This window comes from Cucumis sativus, chromosome 4 (genome assembly GCF_000004075.3).
Source record: "Cucumis sativus cultivar 9930 chromosome 4, Cucumber_9930_V3, whole genome shotgun sequence".
Taxonomy (NCBI): Eukaryota; Viridiplantae; Streptophyta; class Magnoliopsida; order Cucurbitales; family Cucurbitaceae; genus Cucumis; species Cucumis sativus.
Genome location: NC_026658.2, coordinates 19,632,346 through 19,652,205, shown reverse-complemented (window position 1 = coordinate 19,652,205; position 19,860 = coordinate 19,632,346). Strand labels below are relative to the sequence as shown.

Here is a 19,860-nt window from a genome sequence, read left to right as displayed (position 1 = left end):
TGAAGTTGAAGAGCCTCCAGGTTGGTTTGTGGAGCAAATCACACTGTTTTTAAAGAAAGGTCGAATTTCTTCCTTTTCTGCAAACTTAATTTTGGTGGGCTTGGGTAATTTTAGTAAAAAGGGTTGGTTGGCACGGGTAGCTTGGGAATTTTCTCTAATAAAAAGCCCAGTTTGCTTTTTAATATTGGTGGGCTGTTGAGTAAGTACTTCATCCACTGCTATGCCTTTCCCTTTTAAATCAGGGAAGCCCACATCTGTAATGAGGCCCACTTCATTGGTCAAGCCCAATTTATTAGACAAATCCATTAGGGTTTGCTTGGGCGGTAAATTTGAATTAGTTCCTCTAATATCTCCGTCAGTTTGCAGAGAAGGACAGATGTTCTCAGCTTCTTCTGTCGCCGTACTCACCATCTCAGAGTTCTGAAAAGCGAAAACTGCCAGCCTTGAGTTCGGCTTCTCCACACGCCAAATATCAATCGGGTTCGGATCCGGGCCGCCCGGACCTTTGAAGAAATTCTCAGCTTGTTCCGGCGAGAAGGATCCATGGATTCCGGCGACTTTATCAATAAGAAGATTGGGATCTTGGAAGGAAGCCACCTGCACAAGATAAGAATCGGGATCCTTCTATCAGCTCAAAATCCGCCGGAATGAAGCCGCAGTAATTCCCTCTAACTTTGATATTCACTTCCAAACAGTTAATGAGGCTCGAATTTTCTTCCGCAAACTCAATGAAGCCTCCAAGCTTATCACCAACCCTCTTAAACACCTCCTCGTTCCACAGATGCAGGGGAAAATTTCTTAGTTTAATCCATCCTCCATAAGATGGAACAAGCGCCATTCTCCCATGTTTTTTTGGATCACACCATTCCATTTTCAAGGTTAAAGGGCCATAGGTAGCCCAGCCCTTGTTCATCGTGAGAAGTCTAGCTATCGTCTGATCAGGGCATTTGAGCAAAGCTTTGTCAGCGTGTGATCCAAAAAAACATGGGAGAATGGCGCTTGTTCCATCTTATGGAGGATGGATTAAACTAAGAAATTTTCCCCTGCATCTGTGGAACGAGGAGGTGTTTAAGAGGGTTGGTGATAAGCTTGGAGGCTTCATTGAGTTTGCGGAAGAAAATTCGAGCCTCATTAACTGTTTGGAAGTGAATATCAAAGTTAGAGGGAATTACTGCGGCTTCATTCCGGCGGATTTTGAGCTGATAGAAGGTCCCGATTCTTATCTTGTGCAGGTGGCTTCCTTCCAAGATCCCAATCTTCTTATTGATAAAGTCGCCGGAATCCATGGATCCTTCTCGCCGGAACAAGCTGAGAATTTCTTCAAAGGTCCGGGCGGTCCGGATCCGAACCCGATTGATATTTGGCGTGTGGAGAAGCCGAACTCAAGGCTGGCAGTTTTCGCTTTTCAGAACTCTGAGATGGTGAGTACGGCGACAGAAGAAGCTGAGAACATCTGTCCTTCTCTGCAAACTGACGGAGATATTAGAGGAACTAATTCAAATTTACCGCCCAAGCAAACCCTAATGGATTTGACTAATAAATTGGGCTTGACCAATGAAGTGGGCCTCATTACAGATGTGGGCTTCCCTGATTTAAAAGGGAAAGGCATAGCAGTGGATGAAGTACTTACTCAACAGCCCACCAAAATTAAAAAGCACTCTCTCTCTCTCTCTCTCTCTCTCTCTCACTCTCTCTCTCTCTTTATATCTTTTTGAAATGGGACAAAAGCTCATAGTACAGAGAATTATACAATGAGCATGTAACTATGGATTGGGAGTGCACCTGGACATCTCAACTTGGTTGACACCCCTACAACACCCTCATCATATCCAACCAAGCTAAAACCCATAACAATGGAGTAATGCCCAAAGGAAAAACAAACAAAAAGAAGTACAGAGAAATACAAATACAAATACAAGAGTAAACATCCTTCTAAATAAAAGGCGACCAAAAACTCACACGGAGACAAACTCGAGATCATTGGAGAAAGAACACCACGAGGAGGCTGAAAAGTGGGGACTCCACTGGGGACTTATGCTAAGAAGCTTGCACTGAAATTGTCTATGGAATCTTCCCAAGCACAATTCTGACAATAATATAAAACAGTTGAGAAAAAGCAAACAGGAGCTGTAAGGAGTCACCGGCGGCAGAGCATAAGTGCAGACTGAAGGGGATAAACAGTGGCAAAAAACACAAACAAAGATCCACAACTTTTATTCAGAGGAAGGAAATAACTCAAAATTTCCAACGGGAGTCAGCGGCCACTATCTTTGATCAATTGTAACCCTGTATTTCCATTGTTACTAAAGCCCCAAAGGATTCAAAATTCACTCACTTCTTTAACCTTCAAAATTACTTGAGACAAAAGTTCCAGGAAGCTACTTTCTGATAAACAGCTTAACATCTTCTTCCGCAAGTCATACTGACTGCTGGAAATCGTCTTGCCAAACTTAATTACCTCCAAAAGATCAAGGCTCCACAATGAACTTTGATATAGAGAAAAACCATGAATGAGTCTCACTATTATTAATATTGAAAATAAAGAGACAAAGCTCAATGTACATGAGGGTTATACAAAAGAGCAATAGGGGGAGGGAGGATCAACAGGCGCACCCGAGCATCTCAACTAGATTGACACCCCCTTACGCCCTCATCACATCCAAAAAGCAACAATACAAGATCAACCCAAAAGCCACAAATTCAAAGCCAAATAAAAGAAATTCATATTATCAAATTTTTTAGGAAGATTTTCACCTCAGATTTATTTGTCATCAAGTAGACCCGAGATAGACGTGTGTGATCATCAATAAAGATAACAAACCACTTTTTTCCACTATGAGTCAAAATTTTAGAAAGGATCTCAAACATCACTGTGAATGAGGTAAAACAGTTTGGAGTCTTTGTATGGTTTTAGAAAACAGGCGGATCAATGACTTTCTGCAAATATGTAACTTTCACATTGAAGAGAAGAACAATCCATATTTTTTAACAAATTTGGAAACAAATGTTTAAGATAATGAAAGTTGGGATGTTTTAATCTAGGATGCCAAAACATCATTTGTTCATGATTAAAAGGAGAACTAATACTACTAAGACCCCGAGTTAATATTTGTTTTTTAAATGAGACAAAACTTCTTTATTAATAAGAACTCTAAGTACAAGAGAGTTATACAAAGAGAGAAATAAAGAAGATGTAATCGGGGGAGTCCTAAGGGGATCAAGAGGTGCACACGGACATCTCAACTATGTTGACACGCTCATAGCGGCAAGCATCACATCCCGAAAAAACATAAATACAAACAAACCAACAGAGGAACAATAATGATATTGTTCAGCCAATTGCAAGGATTCAGAAAAATAGGAAAACATGACCAGAAAAAGCAGAAAAGACCCAAAAATACAATCTCAAAATTAAAATATAAGTCAGGCCAATTCTTCAAAGCTTCAAGGCTTCAGATTGTGAAATCTGCAATGCAGTGAAGTTGATGCAGCAACGGTTAGGCTTGATTAAGCAAGACATTCCAGTTGAGATAAATATCTTGAATGGAATATTTAGCGAACTCTCTTTATAAGGAACACCAAACTGCAGTATTAAGATCTACTGCACGCATAATTTCTGCCCTTTGTCTTGCTTTATCATGGAAGATACGTTGATTTCGCCCAAACCATAATTCTGTTAGTAAAGCTTTTGACAAAGTTTTCCATATGATGCGAGATTTTTTTGGGTAAAATCAGACCCGACAGTAGCTGAACCACGTTAGTGCTTACAGAACGATCAAAAGTCCATACTAATTGAACAAGGAGAAAATCCTTTCCTAGCTAAAGGAAGAGACAGGGTAGTACAAAAAAATGTGATGAAGGGTCTTGCTAACCTTCAAGCAAAGAGAAGAGATCGAAGGAGAGAGATATTTATTGGGGGATTTCTTTTGCAAAATTTCTGAACTATTGAGGGATCAATGGACCATGATCTAAAATCATCAGAATTAACCACTTTTTCAGGTGAGTGGAGGGATCGAAATGATTGAAATTTTGCAATTTCTTCATCTTTCAAGCTTCTTTTAAAGACCAATGACCAAGATGAAGTATCATGGTCCCAATGTGCTGCTACTGAACTGATGGGCAAAAGAGCAACTCTAAAGAGCCTAGAAAACTGCTCCTTGATGGGGGTGTTACCAACCCAAGGATCTGACTAAAAACCAATTCTAAGATTGTTACCAAGAGGTGGCTAATGAGTCAACCGACCTCCAAACTCTAGCAACATTGACCCAAGGCTTCTTAGGCTGTTACCAGACTTCTCTTTAGTGAACCAATCAAAAACCTCCTTACCGTGGATGCTTCTAATTATTTTCCTCCAAAGAGTTGACTCTGATTTCAAGTATCTCTAACCCCATTTTGCGAGCAAAGCAGTGTTGTGAATTTTAATTCCTCCTAGGCCGAGACCCCTATCTTTTAGAGGAGATGAAACTGTAAGGCCCCCAATTGTCCACACATATAAAAGAAGGGACAAAAGAGTAAATATACAACTGGCTAATAATGAGGGAATGATGGAAAAGGATCGTGCAAGTGGGGCCCATGAGCCGGAATGAGAGCATGAGGTATAAATAGGTCTTTTCGGGATTGGGTAGCTAGGTCTATTATTATCTTTCTCGTAAAAAGTCGGCTGCTATAGCCTGGGAAAGATATCAGTTGGCGTATGAGAGGCTGGGTATGTTCTTTGATGTTTTCCTTTGTGATTCTGAGTAGTTTGACTATTGTAATAGTTTTTTGGCTTATGCATAAAGAAAGTTAGCAGAGTACTGCCTCTGTTTTGCCATTGTGTGTGTGGAACTTTAGAAATTCAAAGTCACCAAAATGTTTCCCCTCTTTAGATCTAAAATTTCGATCGTTGACGGCACAAAACCGCGTAAGTTCTTCTTTACTTGAATTCAGGTTTCACTACAATTTGTTAAATCTAGAGTTTCAATGGCTATGTCAATAAGACCTCCAAAGTGATCCCCAATAACCTCAAAGGTGCTTCTGCACCAATAATTTAGAGGAAGGTTTTTTTATTTTAAGCCAATCACCATAGCCTTTTGAAACATGTGGCCAACTGTGTTTGATGTCATCCCATCTTTCGAATTTGAGGTGGAAATTCCCCCAAGCCTGCCATTTTCTTATCTCACGGATAAAGTCAATGATTGATCCTTGATACTAATGAGGGCTTTCTCGTCAAATAGTGGATTTATTACAATATTTGTTTGAACAAATTCTTCTCGCCTCTTACGGATCAATCTCCAGTCATCTGAAGCAAATAATTTTGATATAATCCAAAGGTCTTCAAAGTTAACCTTAGCAACTTCATGGTTCTTGATCAACCACTGCTTCTGTTTTGGAGGGGAAGGATGACTGTCCGCTTCTAGCTTCCCTTTTTGACTAAAGTCCTGGCTGACTTCCATTTAACCTTGGAGCTTGGAGTTTAGAGCTATTGAACTTACCTTATCAACATAACTTAACTTTTCTACCATTTGCGAAGAAGGAAAACTAGAGATATTACCCGAGTACCATCCAACATAGTCCATTTTTTCTACAAAATTTTCCAGCATCTTGCAAAACGACTTCCATCCTTGCTTGATCTTTTCTTGAGCAAACCTTAATACTGAAAAGATCCCCTGAATGTGGCTAGTGATTGCAGCTTAGGACCCATTCAGACTTTGCTTGAAACTTCAAAATTCTCAATCTTCCTCTATCAATATCCCCGAATTTTTTGAAATAACTGTCCACCGGAGTTCTGAGTAAATTAGAGATTACTGACTGAGTCCATCTAAGTTGGCTAATGGAAATAGAAATGCTTCTGCAGGCTTCCACATCTTCAATGAAACAACTATTTTCCTCTTTCCAAATGCAGTAGTGGGACTAATCGATTTTGCAACTGACGACCTTGATGCTGGGCTTTGAGACTTGTCGGAAAAGTCTGATGAAGAAACCGGCTAGGCGGCTACCGAAAAGGGGAGGAGAAGGGAGAGAGGAGAAAGGAGAGAGAGGGGAGAGAACTTACCTTAGACTGTAGCTCAAGAAATTTCTTTTTCATGCAGAAATAGGATGTGAAGGTGCTTTCTTTGTTTTTTGGTTGGCTAGCTATTGTTTTAGCATTTCTTTAAATCATTTTAGTAATTTAAAATGTCAAATTATACTTTAGATGTTGGATAAATGATGTGACTAAGTATTTAAAAAGGTAGAATAATTCAGAAAGATGACTCATATGTATAGTATTTTGACCTATACTCCAAGCTTGTTTTCTTTGATTGGGCATGTAGAACTGCACTTGGAGTTTTCTTAATTCTATATTTCCTTTGTTTACATTATGTTAGTTTTCTGAAAATTCAAAAATCGTTCTCTTTGCTTTGTTTACATTATGTTAGTTGATATTTTGAAAAACTTTTTTGAGCCTCTTTTGGTTTTTGGACTACTTCAGCATGATAGCTTCGAGGTTGCCAGTTGCACCTTCTTGCAAGTCTCTAGATTCGAATGGTTTCCTTGTGAGATAGATATTTTGTTATGCTTTATATTCAAATCTCTTCGTTTTGGTTCTGTTTAGCTTAAATTTTCTGTTGGATTTCACTTTATTAGCTTGTTCTTTGTGATTGTTTGTTGGTCGTTTTCCCTTTTCTATTGCCCAAGTTCATCTTTGTTTAGATTGTTTGGATGATTTTGCCTTTTCTTATTTTACTCTTAGTATAATACTCTTGTACTTTGAGCATTAGTCTCATTTATTATTATTAATAAAGTGGCTTGTCTCCGTTTCAAAAAAAGTAAAAATTCAGAAATTGTTCAGTTGAACTTCAATCTAGGATTTCAATATCGTGGACAAAGACAAGTTAGTGAGTACTTATTAGTGACTTTTAGTTAATTTTCAAGACCGGGCTTCTGCACTTTGATGACATACCAATGAGTAGTTGGCGATTTAATACTCTGTGTTAAGTTAGAATTGATGTAACGACCTTACTTGAACATGATTTGTTCTACAGATCGGACAATTGTGTCCTTGAGTTCTAAAGTTAAAATTGATATCTGTCTATCAGGATGAGAGTTTCTTGGGATCTAGTTTCATTTCCCTTCCCAATTGTCATGGGTAAGTCATTGAGGAATTTCTAACATGTGAGAATGAACTAATCCTTTTGGTAAAAACAAACCTTTTCTTTCAGGACACCCATATGGTCATACTTATATTTCATCCAATGAAAATTTCATGTCAAAAGGTATGCTCTTCATCTTTGGAAGATAGAGTTGGTAGTAACATTTCTCTCTCCATTAAACTAAGTGTACAATGATATAACATGTTAGAAGTGAGGAAATCAATATTGGTTACACTTTTTAATCTCGATGACTTTTATTTGAATCCTATTACTACAAGTATTTTGGTTGCTTTTGTATGGGAATAATTAGGTTTTTTCATATTTCTGAAAATGGAAACCATACTTTTCTTTTTCATTAAATTATTTAAACTTCAATAAAATTGGTCGAGTTTTGGCTTTCTATAAGAAATGTTTACAAAATTTATTTTGTTTTGTCATACCCACCATGCCATTCCATCTTCGTATATAATGATTTTTTCAAAAGAAATCTAGTGGGCTGAAGCGTTGGCTTCTTATTCTCTTTGGGTGCGTTTAGGGGAGGGAAAGAGTTATGGAGGAAAAGGATTATGATAATCCTAGGATTATAATAATCTAGTGTTATGATAATTATGGAGGAAAAGGATTATGATAATCCTAGGATTATAATAATCTAGTGTTATGATAATATGTGTTTGGGGTTAGGGTTATTATTGGTAGTGTTATGGTAATATGTGTTTGGAGGAAGAAATATGAACGGTAGTGTTATGATAATATGTGTTTGGAGGAAGGATTATTGTTGTAGTATTATGATAATATGCGTTTGGGGGAAGGGTTATGAGTGTAGTATTATGATAATATGAAGTAGGCAAATTTGTAGGTTTATGAGAAGATGAAGTAAGGAAATTTGTAGGGTTATGAAAAGAGGAAGTAGGGAAATTTGTAGGGGGTTATTTAACCCTAATCCCTAAAAATGCAATGTTTGGGCCATAACCCTTTTCCTAATCCCCCTGAATCCCCACCCCAAACACACCCTTTGGGTTAAAAAAGACCAAGTGGTTAAATTGAATTTCTGTCAGGTAATGGTTATTTCTAGATTGTTTGCTCACTGCAATTGGAAGGAGATTAAAGATGCTTTGGAAGACCATTTTAAGGATTCTTTTTGCCCCGATTAATCCCTTCATGGCAGACAAAAATTTAATAAATTTTCTCGTTTCATTGAAAAAAAAAAAAAAACTCACTGAGGGTACTTGAGTTTGAAGGGAAATGAAGACTCTATGGTGAATTTTGTTTGTTTATTGAGAACTAGCCTCAAGAAAAGCACAATCATCCAATTTTTTTGAAGGTTATGTTTGGCAGTCACATGATCCAACTTCACTGTGGTCTAAGCTAGTATCGAGAAACTGAATGGGGTAAAGATGATATAATGTTAGCTCTCAAGTGGAAGACGGGAATGCCAGTGACAAATTAACACTCATTGCCATTCCCATGACTGAAGACAAAAGTTCTAAGGATAGTGTGTTTAAAGAGAACTACCAAGTGTTAGACAAGCTTTGCAATGTCATGCCTAATAACCTACCAAAGAGTCACCACGTAGTTAATGATATCTATTGAAAAGAGAGACAACGAGTTCACACCAATTTACGTGGAAACCCGAGTACCGGGAGAAAAACCACGATTGTTTGTGTTGTTATTATTTTCTAATGAATAAAGCAATAGGTACAAGGGAGAATAAATAGAGTACACAATGGAATAAAAAAGGAAAAGATTTAGGAAAATAAGGAATACATTCCCATAATCTTTCCATAATTATTCTAGGATTCTAACAAGGAAAAAGCCTAGAAAAAAAGGAAAGAATTCCAACATCATTAGACCGAATTGTTGCCAGGGGCAAATACTGCATGGTTTCTCCTAAGTTATGTGAACATTGGAAACAACTTGATGAATTACACAGTACCAGGTTTCTCTAGCTAAAAATTTAATACAATAGACTTTTTTTTTTAACCGAAACAAAGCCTTTCATTAATGTAATGAAAGGAGTCTAAAGCTCAAAGTACATAGAGTCATCAAATATGATTTTTTATTTTATTTTATTTTTTACTTTGAATTCTGGCACTCTCTTATAGCTTCAGTATGAGAAGGCTTTGTAGGCTTTCGCATAAGAAATTCCATTTAAGTGATAGCTCTGTCTCATGTTCATGACATGAAAAACTTGATGGCAAATATTTTTTTTTGCATTATTTAAGATACCATATTTACATTTAAACCTACTTGTATTAATAGTCTGTTCTCTTCAAACTGATTATCAACTAAGTTGCACTATGTTCTGTATTGTAGGATCCACTTTTCGTCATACAATTTACCCTGCATACAAGAGTAACAGGGCACCCACACCTGATACCGTAGTCCAGGGGCTCCAGTACTTGAAGGCATCCATAAAGTCCATGTCCATAAAGGTCATTGAGGTAGTAAATTGTTGGAATTTCTACTATTTATGAATGCTCGCGTATAATGTTGATTGTCAAATATTTGGTCTTTATTGTCTTAATTATTTTTCGTATTTTTAGAGAGGGAGGGAGAGGGAGACTTGAGAGAAAAAATAAAATGTTTTTTCTTAGGGTTCTATTAGCTACTTCCAGATTTTCCCTGTTTTGCTTTTGTATTTAAGGATGTAAGATTTACTTTTAGCTTTTCTTTCCTAAAATCCATACAGTTGATATTACCTGTATAACTTATCATCTTCTAGAAATTAGTAGTATTTTTTGTTTGTTTTACTATTTAGTGTATGATTCTCTGATAGTTGACTTTATTATACTCAATGGTAGGTACCTGGAGTGGAAGCCGATGATGTAATTGGCACATTGGCTTTGAGAAGTGTTGCGGTTGGGTGTAAGGTGATACACTGAAATGATATTTCAGAATGACATTGGGGTCTTTTTAATATTTATTTGCATCGTTGCCAAAATTCTAGATTGTTATGGGGGTATATTTAATCCACTACTTGATCTTGTTGATTGTAAACAGGTTCGTGTTGTCTCTCCTGACAAAGACTTCTTCCAGATTCTATCTCCTTCATTACGTCTTTTACGGATAGCTTCACGTGGAATTGAGTACGAACATATGAATTACTTTCTTATTCATTAAAAATTTACTTCACAAATAATTGGGTATGGATCTATTATGATATTGCTGGTTTGCATCTGAAACATTAATCTAGATTAGATGGTTTCGAACCCTGGGAGAATGGTGTGTTGTAGGGGTGGACCGTTTGGTGGGGAAGGTCTTATATTATAATCCAATGGGGTGAAGAAAGATAAGGTAGATACTTGTTTCACTACGAGCCTATATTGCTCTAGATTGGGACAATCATTGAATGGATTCTTCCTCCTATTGAATTTCTTCATCCATTAATCGAATGCTAAGCCATTAATTGAATGCCACTCGGCCTTTTGGCCCCACCAAATCTCCAAAAGCTGTAACTCCAACCATGCCCCTGCCCAGTTTTTCTCATTGTCTATCTTCTACCTCTTCCCCAGTCTCTAATACTTCTCATGGTAAATCAGATAGCATAAAAAATTGAAGCACCCCAGTCAACAAGCTGCTCTGCCCACCTATTAAAAGGAACTCCCAACGTTTCAAGAAATATTTCAGAAAAGGTTGTACTTCCTTCTGCAATGCTTAGACAGTCTTGGTGTATTCGAATTTTTTTAGAGGAAAGCCGTGTGAAGCCCCATTCTGATGTACTGATTAAAACCAATTCCTCCTACTACTTGGTTGAATGGTAAGTTCTTTCCCTTCTCTCTCCTCTCTCTTTCTCTCGTAGCCGGTTTCTTCAACAGATTTTTCCAACAAGTCTCAAAGCACAACAGGTAGGTTGTCAGTTGCAAAATTGATCAATCCCACTACTGCATTTGGAAAGAGGAAGATAGTTGTTTCATAGAAGATGTGGAAGTCTGCAGAAGCATTTCTATTTCCGTTAGCCAACTCAGATGGACTCAGTCAATAATAACTGATTTACACAGAACTCCAGTGAACAATTATTTCAAAAAAGTCGAGGACATTGACAGAGGAAGATCGAGAATTTCAAAGTTTCAAGCAAAGTCTGGATGGGTCCTAAGCTGCGATCAAGGGCCATATTTAGGGGGTCTTTTCAATATTAGAGTTTGCTCAGCAAGGATGGATGTTTTTGCAAGATGCTGGAAAAATTTGTTGAAAAACTGGACTATATTAAATGGTACTTTGGTAATATCTCCAAGTTTCCTTATCCGCAGATGGTAGAAAAGATAAGTTATGTTGATAAGGCTAAGTCCTGTAGCTTTAAATTCTGAGTTCCAAGGTCCAAAAAAAAGAAGTCAGCCTGGATTTTAGCCTAAATGGGAAGCTACAAGCACCCAGTCATCCTTCCCCTCCAAAGAAAAAAAAGCGGTACCATGAAGTTGCTAAGGTTAACTTTGAAAACCTTTGGATTATATCAAAATTATTTGCTTCAGATGATTGGAGATTGATTCGTAGGAGGCAGGAAGAATTTTTCCAAACGAAAATTGTAATAAATCCTTTATTTGATGAGAATACCCATGTTAGTATTGATCAACGATCAATTGTAGACTTTATCTGTGAGGAAGGAAAATGGCAGGCTTGAGGGAATTTCCACCTCAAATTTGAAAGATGGAACAACATCAAACATAGTTGACCTCTTGTTCTAAAAGGTTACGGTTGGCATAAAATAAAAAAACCTTCCTCTGGATAATTGGTGTAGAAGTACTTTTGTGGTTATTGAGGATCACTTTGGAGGGCTTATTGACATAGCCTCTGAAACTCTGAATTTAACAAATTGTAGTGAAGCCTGGATTTAGGTAAAGAACTTATGTGGCTATGTGCCTCAACGATTGAAATTACAGATCTAAAGAGGGGAAATATTTATCTACATTTTGGTGATTTTGAATTTCTAAATCCTTCTAGACCTTCTATTGTTCCTATTTTGCTGGAAGATTTTAAAAATTCTATTGATGGTTTTTGAACGAGAGATGTCTTGCTAGATGAAGATTTTGATTCTTCCTCCTTCCTTATCAGTATTGAATGCTTCGAAATCAGTTTTTGCAGCTCTCCCTAGAAGTAGAAATCCTTTTGAAGTTCTGAAGCTTTTTCCAACCATCCCACTAGTGCCGGAGAAGAAGACAGAGGCTGGCAATCAGGTTGACAGTGAATTAATTGTGAAGGCATCTGAACAGTCCCCCTCTTTGAATATTGCTGAACCCATGATAAACAGCTGTTGCAAAATGGCAGGGGGGCCCACATTTAATGATTCTGTTTTTAAAACTCCAGTAGACAGAGCCATCAAGTGAGAGGAATAAAGAAAAGAAGGTCCACTTAATTACTACTAAGAGTAATTTTGAAATTTGCTCCAAATTTATTAATGACAACTCAGCACATTTAAAGCAAATATTACAAAATGCTTCTGCAAATGAAAACTCACATTCTGTTAGTTTTAGGGGCCCAGCTTTCTCCAGATTCTGGATTTTTCAACCATTTCAAGTTTGCCAAAGGAAGTAAACTCACTCATGGTCCAAAATATCTCAAGCATTACATCCGCAAGCAAACCTCCTTCTATGTTCAGACTGCCCTACTAAAATCGGAACTAAATGGGGTTTGTGCCCTTGAAGCCCCTTCTTCTGCTTCTTTTCGGAATCACCCACTCAAGCCCTTCATTTCTGATAAAAACCCGGATCTCTTGGAGGTGTACTGCACTAAAGTTTAGGCCTCTGAATGCTTCATTAGTTTTTCTTGAAAAGGAGACAGCCTCTTTATTAATATTAATATAATAATATTGAGACAAAAGCTTATAGTACAAGAGAATTATAGTATGAGCATGTAACCATGGATTAGGAGGTGCACCTGGACATCTCAACTAGGTTGACATCCCATAGCACCCTCATCATATCCAACCAAGCTAAAACCCAAAACAAAGGAGTAATGTGTGTCCAAAGGCAAAACAAAAACTAAAGAAGTACAGAGAAATACAAATACAAATACAAAGACAAAGACTAAAACAGACTAAACATGTTTCTAAAGAAAAGGCAACCGAATAAGCTTAAAACTTGCATTGAGACAAACTCGAGATCCTTGGAGAAGGAACACCACGAGCAGGCTGAAATGTGATGACTCCATCAGGGTCTTATGCTAAGAACCTTGCTCTGAATAAAATCTCTAGAATCTTCCCAAGCACAATTCTGACAACAATGCAAATCAGTTGAGAAAAAACAATCAAAACCTGGTACTGTAAAGAGTCACTAGTGGCAGAGCATAAGTGCATATTGAAGGAGACAAACAGTGTCCAAAAACCATTTTCCAACATAGATTAATGATTAGACGTAGACTTCTGTAATCCCATAGAGTTTTCACAATCTTTTTATTCAGAGGAAGGAAATAACTCAAAAGATTTCCAACAGGATCCATCGACCACAAACTTTGATCAATTATAACCATTTCTTTCTTGTGTGATTGAAGCCCCAAAAGAATATGAAATTCACTCACTTCTTTAACCTTCAAGATTTCTTGAAACAAAAGTGGAGGAAACTACTTTCTTAAACAACTAAACATCTTCTTCCGCAATTCATACTGACTGCTGGAAATCGTCTTGCCAAACTTAATTACCTCGAAAAGATCAAGGCTCCAAAATGAACTCCGTTAAAGATACAAGTTCCAATCAAATACACCATCTCTCTATGATCATACGGTCCATATTCAAATGTGATCCAAAAATCTTTTTACAAATGGTTCATAGGCATCAAAAGAACAAAGATCTCTCCATAAAGAATTGAAGAATTTGTAACACAACTTTACTTTTTGATACTTGTAGCAAAACCAAAACTGGGGTAATCTTCTTTATCTGCTTTCTAAGTACCATTTTTTTGTTTAACTCTTAGCTCCCTTGAATTACAAATGAACTTTCAATTCATTATCACATCCAAGACTACTTACAATGCTGGAGAAAAAGTTTAAAGAACTCAAATGAATGATATACCACAAGCTTCGATGATGTCGTGCAAGTGCTTTGGGATTTCTTCTCTGAATTTCTGGAAAGAAGGTTGTTCTTATTTTAAACCTTCCTCCACAAACAACTCACGGACATTGCTGATTATGTTCTCCAAAATCTCAGAATCTTCAACCTCTTCCCCTACATTAATCTCTTCTAATTCCTCAGTACCTACACTTGGGACTGATTCAACATTTAAGTCAGGAGCTTCTTAAGCATCAAGACTGCTATCTTTCTCTGGATTAGCAATCCCATATTGCACCTTGCTGGGATTTCGCTCGCACTCTTGAACTAGTATGCGGTAGGAATGGTCTCAGAAGTGTCTGGTGGCTTTGTTAAGCTAGTTATGACATAGTGACATGTCATGAATCACTTGGTTGTACCCGGTAAGCCTTGTAGGCTAGTTCTAGCCCTATTTAAGGTTAGGACTCATTCCAGAAAGGTCCTTTGACATGGGACGACCGCGAGGTCGAGAACTCAGATGAAGGAAGAAGATGAAATGTACGGGCGAGTGACTTATACAGCCAAGAACAAGCTAAGTTGCAAGTGATGAGTTGAGAACACTCAGTTAGGACGACGTTGTCGTTGAGCGAAAGGATGGTCACGTGTACGACTAGTAGAGCTGATGTTGGAAGCAAGTAGTGAAGTAAGATTAGTTAAGCTCCGTGGAAGAGAAAAGAACCCTGCCTAAGGGTCCGACATAGTAAGAACACTCATGAAAAGAATGTATTGGCTAGAGATAACCTTTAGTGGCAATGTTTGAGCTAAGATCATGGCACCGCATAGAGGAAAAGTTATGAGAGCGACACTAAGGGGGTGTCAACTTAGTTGAGTTGTTCGGATACGCCTGTTGATCCTGTTCTTTCTTTTTGTTTATCCTTTTGTATAAACCTTTTGTACTTTGAGATCTATTATTATCGATAAAGAGGCTGGTATCGTTTTTTAAAAAAATATGGACCTGGAAGGAAGTACGAGGAAGCACTAAAAGTGATGAAGATTTGCAGCAACATGACTATTTTTCTTTTTCTGTTTTTCTAAAAGGAAACGAGCCTCTTCATTAAGAAAATATATATACAATATAAGGGATAAAATACATTGAAGAGACTAGGCCTAAGCCCTAAGGATCAACGAGTGCACCTTAACATCTCAACTAGGTTGACAACCACCTAAACCACTGAGGATCATTCTTCTAGTGTATGGTGAGCCCATTGTCATGAAACACTGAAACTATAGCTGAGGGTAGGTGCATGGTCTTCAATAGAGGTTGGATAAAGGGTCTTGTATCTGTACTGGATGTAAGAGATGATGGAATTAGCTTGGCAGAGGGTGTAGGGGTAGGTGCATTATTTTCATTTTTCTGCTTCCAACAAAGATCTTTAGTTGATCTTTTCTCTTGTGGTATAGCATGGTGCTGGTTTGGAACTTTGCAGGAGTTGTTTTTGCTGCTATGGCTTGTGGCCTTTCAAGATTTTTAGCGTTTTTGTTCTTCAATACTGGGAGATTTTACTCTCTTAGTGGGTTTGGTCCTAACATTTCTCTATATTTTCATCTATCAATATTTTTTTTTATTGTTAAAAGGAAATATAAATAAATATTTATGTCAATATTGAAATAGAGAGAATTTAGAGAGGAATGATTGGTCATAAAATAGAAAGAGGCTTTGAGAGGGATGCATAGAGAGAGCGAGACTGTTTAAATGATATAATACAAAATGAAACTTACTAAAAGTGTTGCCCCCTCAGTTTAGATTCAATTTTTTTAAAAATTTAATTAGGCATCTTCAACTTCAACATTTACTGAACTCTCTACCCATTTCCAGGATGGTTTCATTTGGGTTAGAGGATTTTGCTGACAAATTTGGAGTTCTGGAACCTTCTCAGTTTGTTGATGTGATGTCTTTAGTTGGTGACAAGTCCGATAATATTCCAGGTGATTCACGAATCTCTTTCCAAAAACCTCCATAAATTTATTCTGCACCAATTTTAATGCAATTGCCATTTTGATGAGCTGGAATTGTCTTGCTGGTATGGTTCGCGTACATTGAACCTGTTTGGACTTCAGATTGGATTAGTGCTGTACCCGAGAGTAAGAAAGAGTGTTAATTGTAACATAAAGAGAGTTATGTATCTAGGCCTACCCTTGGGTGGCTATCCGAAGAAGGTGGAGTTCTGGCAACCGGTTATTGATAAGTTACAAGGCAAGTTGGACAAGTGGAGAAGATATAATCTTTCTCGGGGAGAGGAGCTGCCCTTCGCAAATCAATTCTCTCTAACCTTCCTATTTATTACATGTCTTCCCTTTTGTTGATCGGTAAGGTCTTATCAAAGATAGAACTATCAAAGATAGAACAAGTTCTGAGGAATTTCTTTCGAGAAGGGAACAAAGGTGGCAAATCAATCATTTAGTTGAATGGGACTTGGTATCCGGGGGCTTGGTTTGGGAGGTCTAAGAGCAAGAAACTTGGCCATTTTAGCCAAATTGGGTTGGCTGTTCTTATATGACTACTCATCACTTTGGAGTAAAGTCGTTGCAAGCATTCATGGTAGAGACAGATTTTGTTGGCACACCTTGGGTAAGATTAGTTGCAGCCTTCCAAGCCCATGGATAAATATTTCAAGATCGTTGTGGAGGCCTTAGCGGTGTTTAAACTTGGAACTGGGAGAAGCATTGCTTTTTGGCTTGGTCCGTGGGTCAATAAAATCTCTCAAAAAACCAGATTTCCTGAACTATTTCAAATTGCACAATGCCCCAATGGTTCGGTTGTGGATCATATGAGTTAATATTCTGGTATGGATTATAATTTTTGGTCATTTAAATTGCTCCTCGGTCTTATGGTTAAAGACGATGGCTGGAAGAAGAACTAATCAACCGATTGTGTAGGACAATCGTATGGAAGAACAAGAGAGGGAAGAAAAACCCACCCTCTCCAAGAACATCAACATGATGCTTGATTTTACATGACACTTACCTGTCTTCAAAAAAGCATTGATACCCTCACAAGAAGTATGGAAGTGGTGGTGGCAGCTCATCGAAACCTAAACAATGGCCAACCAAACGGAGCAAGAATAGACTATAAGAAGGAGAGTCGGCTGTGCAATGAGAAATGGAAGAATTCAGCAAGAAGTACTTCAAGAAAGGCTTCCAAGAATTCAAAGACAAGTCCAACAAAATCCAAGGCAACCAAATATTCATGAAATACTCCAAGGAATCCCAAGATTTAGATTCTTTAAGCAATGATGATCAAGAAGAAGACTATTACACAACAACAACAAGAAGAGAATAAAGATTTGAAGCTCACTGTCACGTGGTTAGAGTTTTCAACTAACCAAACGTGCAACTGGTTTCTAATTGATGCAGTTGGCTTAAAAGTTCTAGCTCTTGGATGTTTTGTCTTCATCATCATGATTTTCAGTGGAGGGAAAAAGATCTCTAGAAAAATTTATTTGGGTTGGATGGTTTTGAAGCAACTGATTTGCCATGTGATTGAAGGCGAACTCAGCTTGAGACAATGCTAGGTCCCATTGTCTAGGCTTATCCCTGCTAAGACTTTGAATGAGGTTGCCAAGAATACGGTTAGTAACCTCTGTTTGGCTGTCAGTTTGGGGGTGGCTGGCGGTACTAAACAGTAAATTGGATTCAAATTTCTTCCATAACGATCTCCAAAAATGACTTAAGAACTTGAGATCCGACACTATTGTTTTAGGGATTTCGTGTAATATAACAATTTCTCTAAAAAACAGATTGACAATATTCATAGCATCAGAAGTTTTTTTGCAAGGGATAAAATGAGCCATTTTGCTAAAACCGTCTACAATTACAAAAACCGAATAATGATCCCTTTGTGTTCCTGGTAAGTCTAACTCAAGTCCATAGCTAAATATTCCCAAATAGTGGAAGGGATAGGTGAAGAGGTGTCAAACCCTGTATTTTGAGAGTTACCTTTAGCGTTTGGCAAATAGAACATCTTTTAATGAAATTAGTAACATCCCTATTAAGTTGGTGGCCAAAAGACTTTAATGAAAATTGCAGTCAAGGTTTTGTCTCAACCAAAATGTCTTGCCAAGCCACTAGAGTGGGCTTCTTTGACCTTTGTAAGGAGTTCTTCTATTTGTTCACGTAGAATTTGGTATTCCCTAGGGTTCATTCTATAGTGTGGCAGATTAGGTAATGTGTTACTGGGCATTAAGTCTATTGTGTGTTGTATATTCCTAAGGGGTGGCAAAGAATTGGTTGATTTCGTGATTTTTTAGAATTCGGCTAGAAGGTAAGTAATCTGAATAGGTAGGTTCGTTTATGTGGAAGTAATGTTGGTTTCTTTAATGACAAAGGCTAAAAGAGATGTGGTATTTGATGGCAAGAAATCTTTACTTTTGAGAACTGTGAAAAGTTGTTTGCCTTTACTAGAGCTAATTTTTGTTTCGAGAGAGCTGCCTATAAGTAAAAGAACTACTCGTCTACTCATCCAATCAAACTCAATGGTATTAGCTCTACCCCTATGTACATAATTTGTGTCATACTGCCAAGGACGTCCTAAAAAAATATGGCAAGCATCCATTTCTAGAACATTGCATATAATTTGGTCTTTATAGTGCTGCCCTATTGATAAAGAAACAGTGCAAACCTCACTAGCAGTATCTTCTCCCCCTTTTTGATCCAACTAACCTTATAAGGGTTTGGGTGGGATTCAGTTTTTAAGTTTAAGGTAGTAACGAGCTTTTTAGATACTAAATTTTCACTACTACCACTATCAATTATAACTTGACACACTTTACCATTAATTGTGCATCTTGTTCTGAAAAGAGAGTTTCTTTGAGGTATGGGATCAGCCGTTGGAGTGAGAAGGATTCTTTGAACAACACGACAGCTGATCTTCCTCATTCGGTGTTGAAACTTTATAGTTATTGTCATCCAAATCATCTTCTTGCTCTTCTTCAATTGTCAAAGCTCTTCTTTGTAGGCACTTGTTGGAGAGATGTCCTTGTTGATCACACCTGAAACGTTTTCCCATAGTAGGACGATTATAGATGTTAACTTTCTTTTTTCTAGCGTTTTCACCTGGTTTTTTGGTTGGAATTTTGGGTGGAATGTCATCCTTCTTGATGGGCCGTGAAGGTGTGCATGAGCTTCCTTGTTGAAAATTTCTATCGAGTCAGTGGGATTAGTTCTTTGTTGCTGTTTATCCCAATTGTTCTTTCTTTGGTAAGTCTTGGTTTTCTTGATCCCGTCACTCTCTTCAATCTTGGACGCCAAAGAAATAGCATCTGAAAGAAAAGTAAGTGGATATAACTTGTCATTAATTTCATCATGCAAACCGTGAACAAATATAGAAATTTGTTGGTGTTTAGTGTTAGGAAGATTGTTGCGAGCGCCTAGTCTATAGAACACTTCTGTGTGGTCCATGATATTTCAAGAGCCTTGGTGACATTGTTGATATGGATTGTAGAGTAGTTGTTGGTAGTTGATTGACAGAAATCGTATTTTCATGAGCCTTTGCATCTTTGGCCAGCATCTAAGAGGTTGTTTACCAAATAGCCACATGTTATTTTGTAGTTGATCCCACCAAGCACTAGCGCCACCTTGGAGCTTGAAGGCCACCAACTGGACTTTCTTGTGTTATGTGGTATTAGCATAGTTAAAAAAAGTTTCTACATTCGTGATCCAACCAAGAAATTTTTCCACGTCCATTCGGCTGTTGAAAGTAGGAAGATCCACCTTCATTCTTATTTCTTGATCTTCTTG

At 37.7% G+C, this 19,860-nt stretch overlaps 1 protein-coding gene across 4 annotated transcripts in view; it reads left to right on the top strand.

Moving 5' to 3' along the window:
* The window catches only part of LOC101222649 (DNA polymerase I), a 53,702-nt gene that overhangs the window by 11,067 nt on the left and 22,775 nt on the right, over positions 1–19,860 (top strand). For 3 of the 4 annotated variants that reach the window (XM_031884068.1, XM_004144297.3, XM_031884069.1), the window contains exons 6-10: positions 7,182–7,235; positions 9,426–9,553; positions 9,914–9,982; positions 10,113–10,198; positions 15,941–16,050. In XM_031884068.1, coding sequence (XP_031739928.1) covers positions 7,182–7,235; positions 9,426–9,553; positions 9,914–9,982; positions 10,113–10,198; positions 15,941–16,050 — 447 coding nt within the window. The remainder of the gene's footprint in view (positions 1–7,181; positions 7,236–9,425; positions 9,554–9,913; positions 9,983–10,112; positions 10,199–15,940; positions 16,051–19,860) is intronic. The other variant, XM_011655563.2, reaches the window with a different exon arrangement.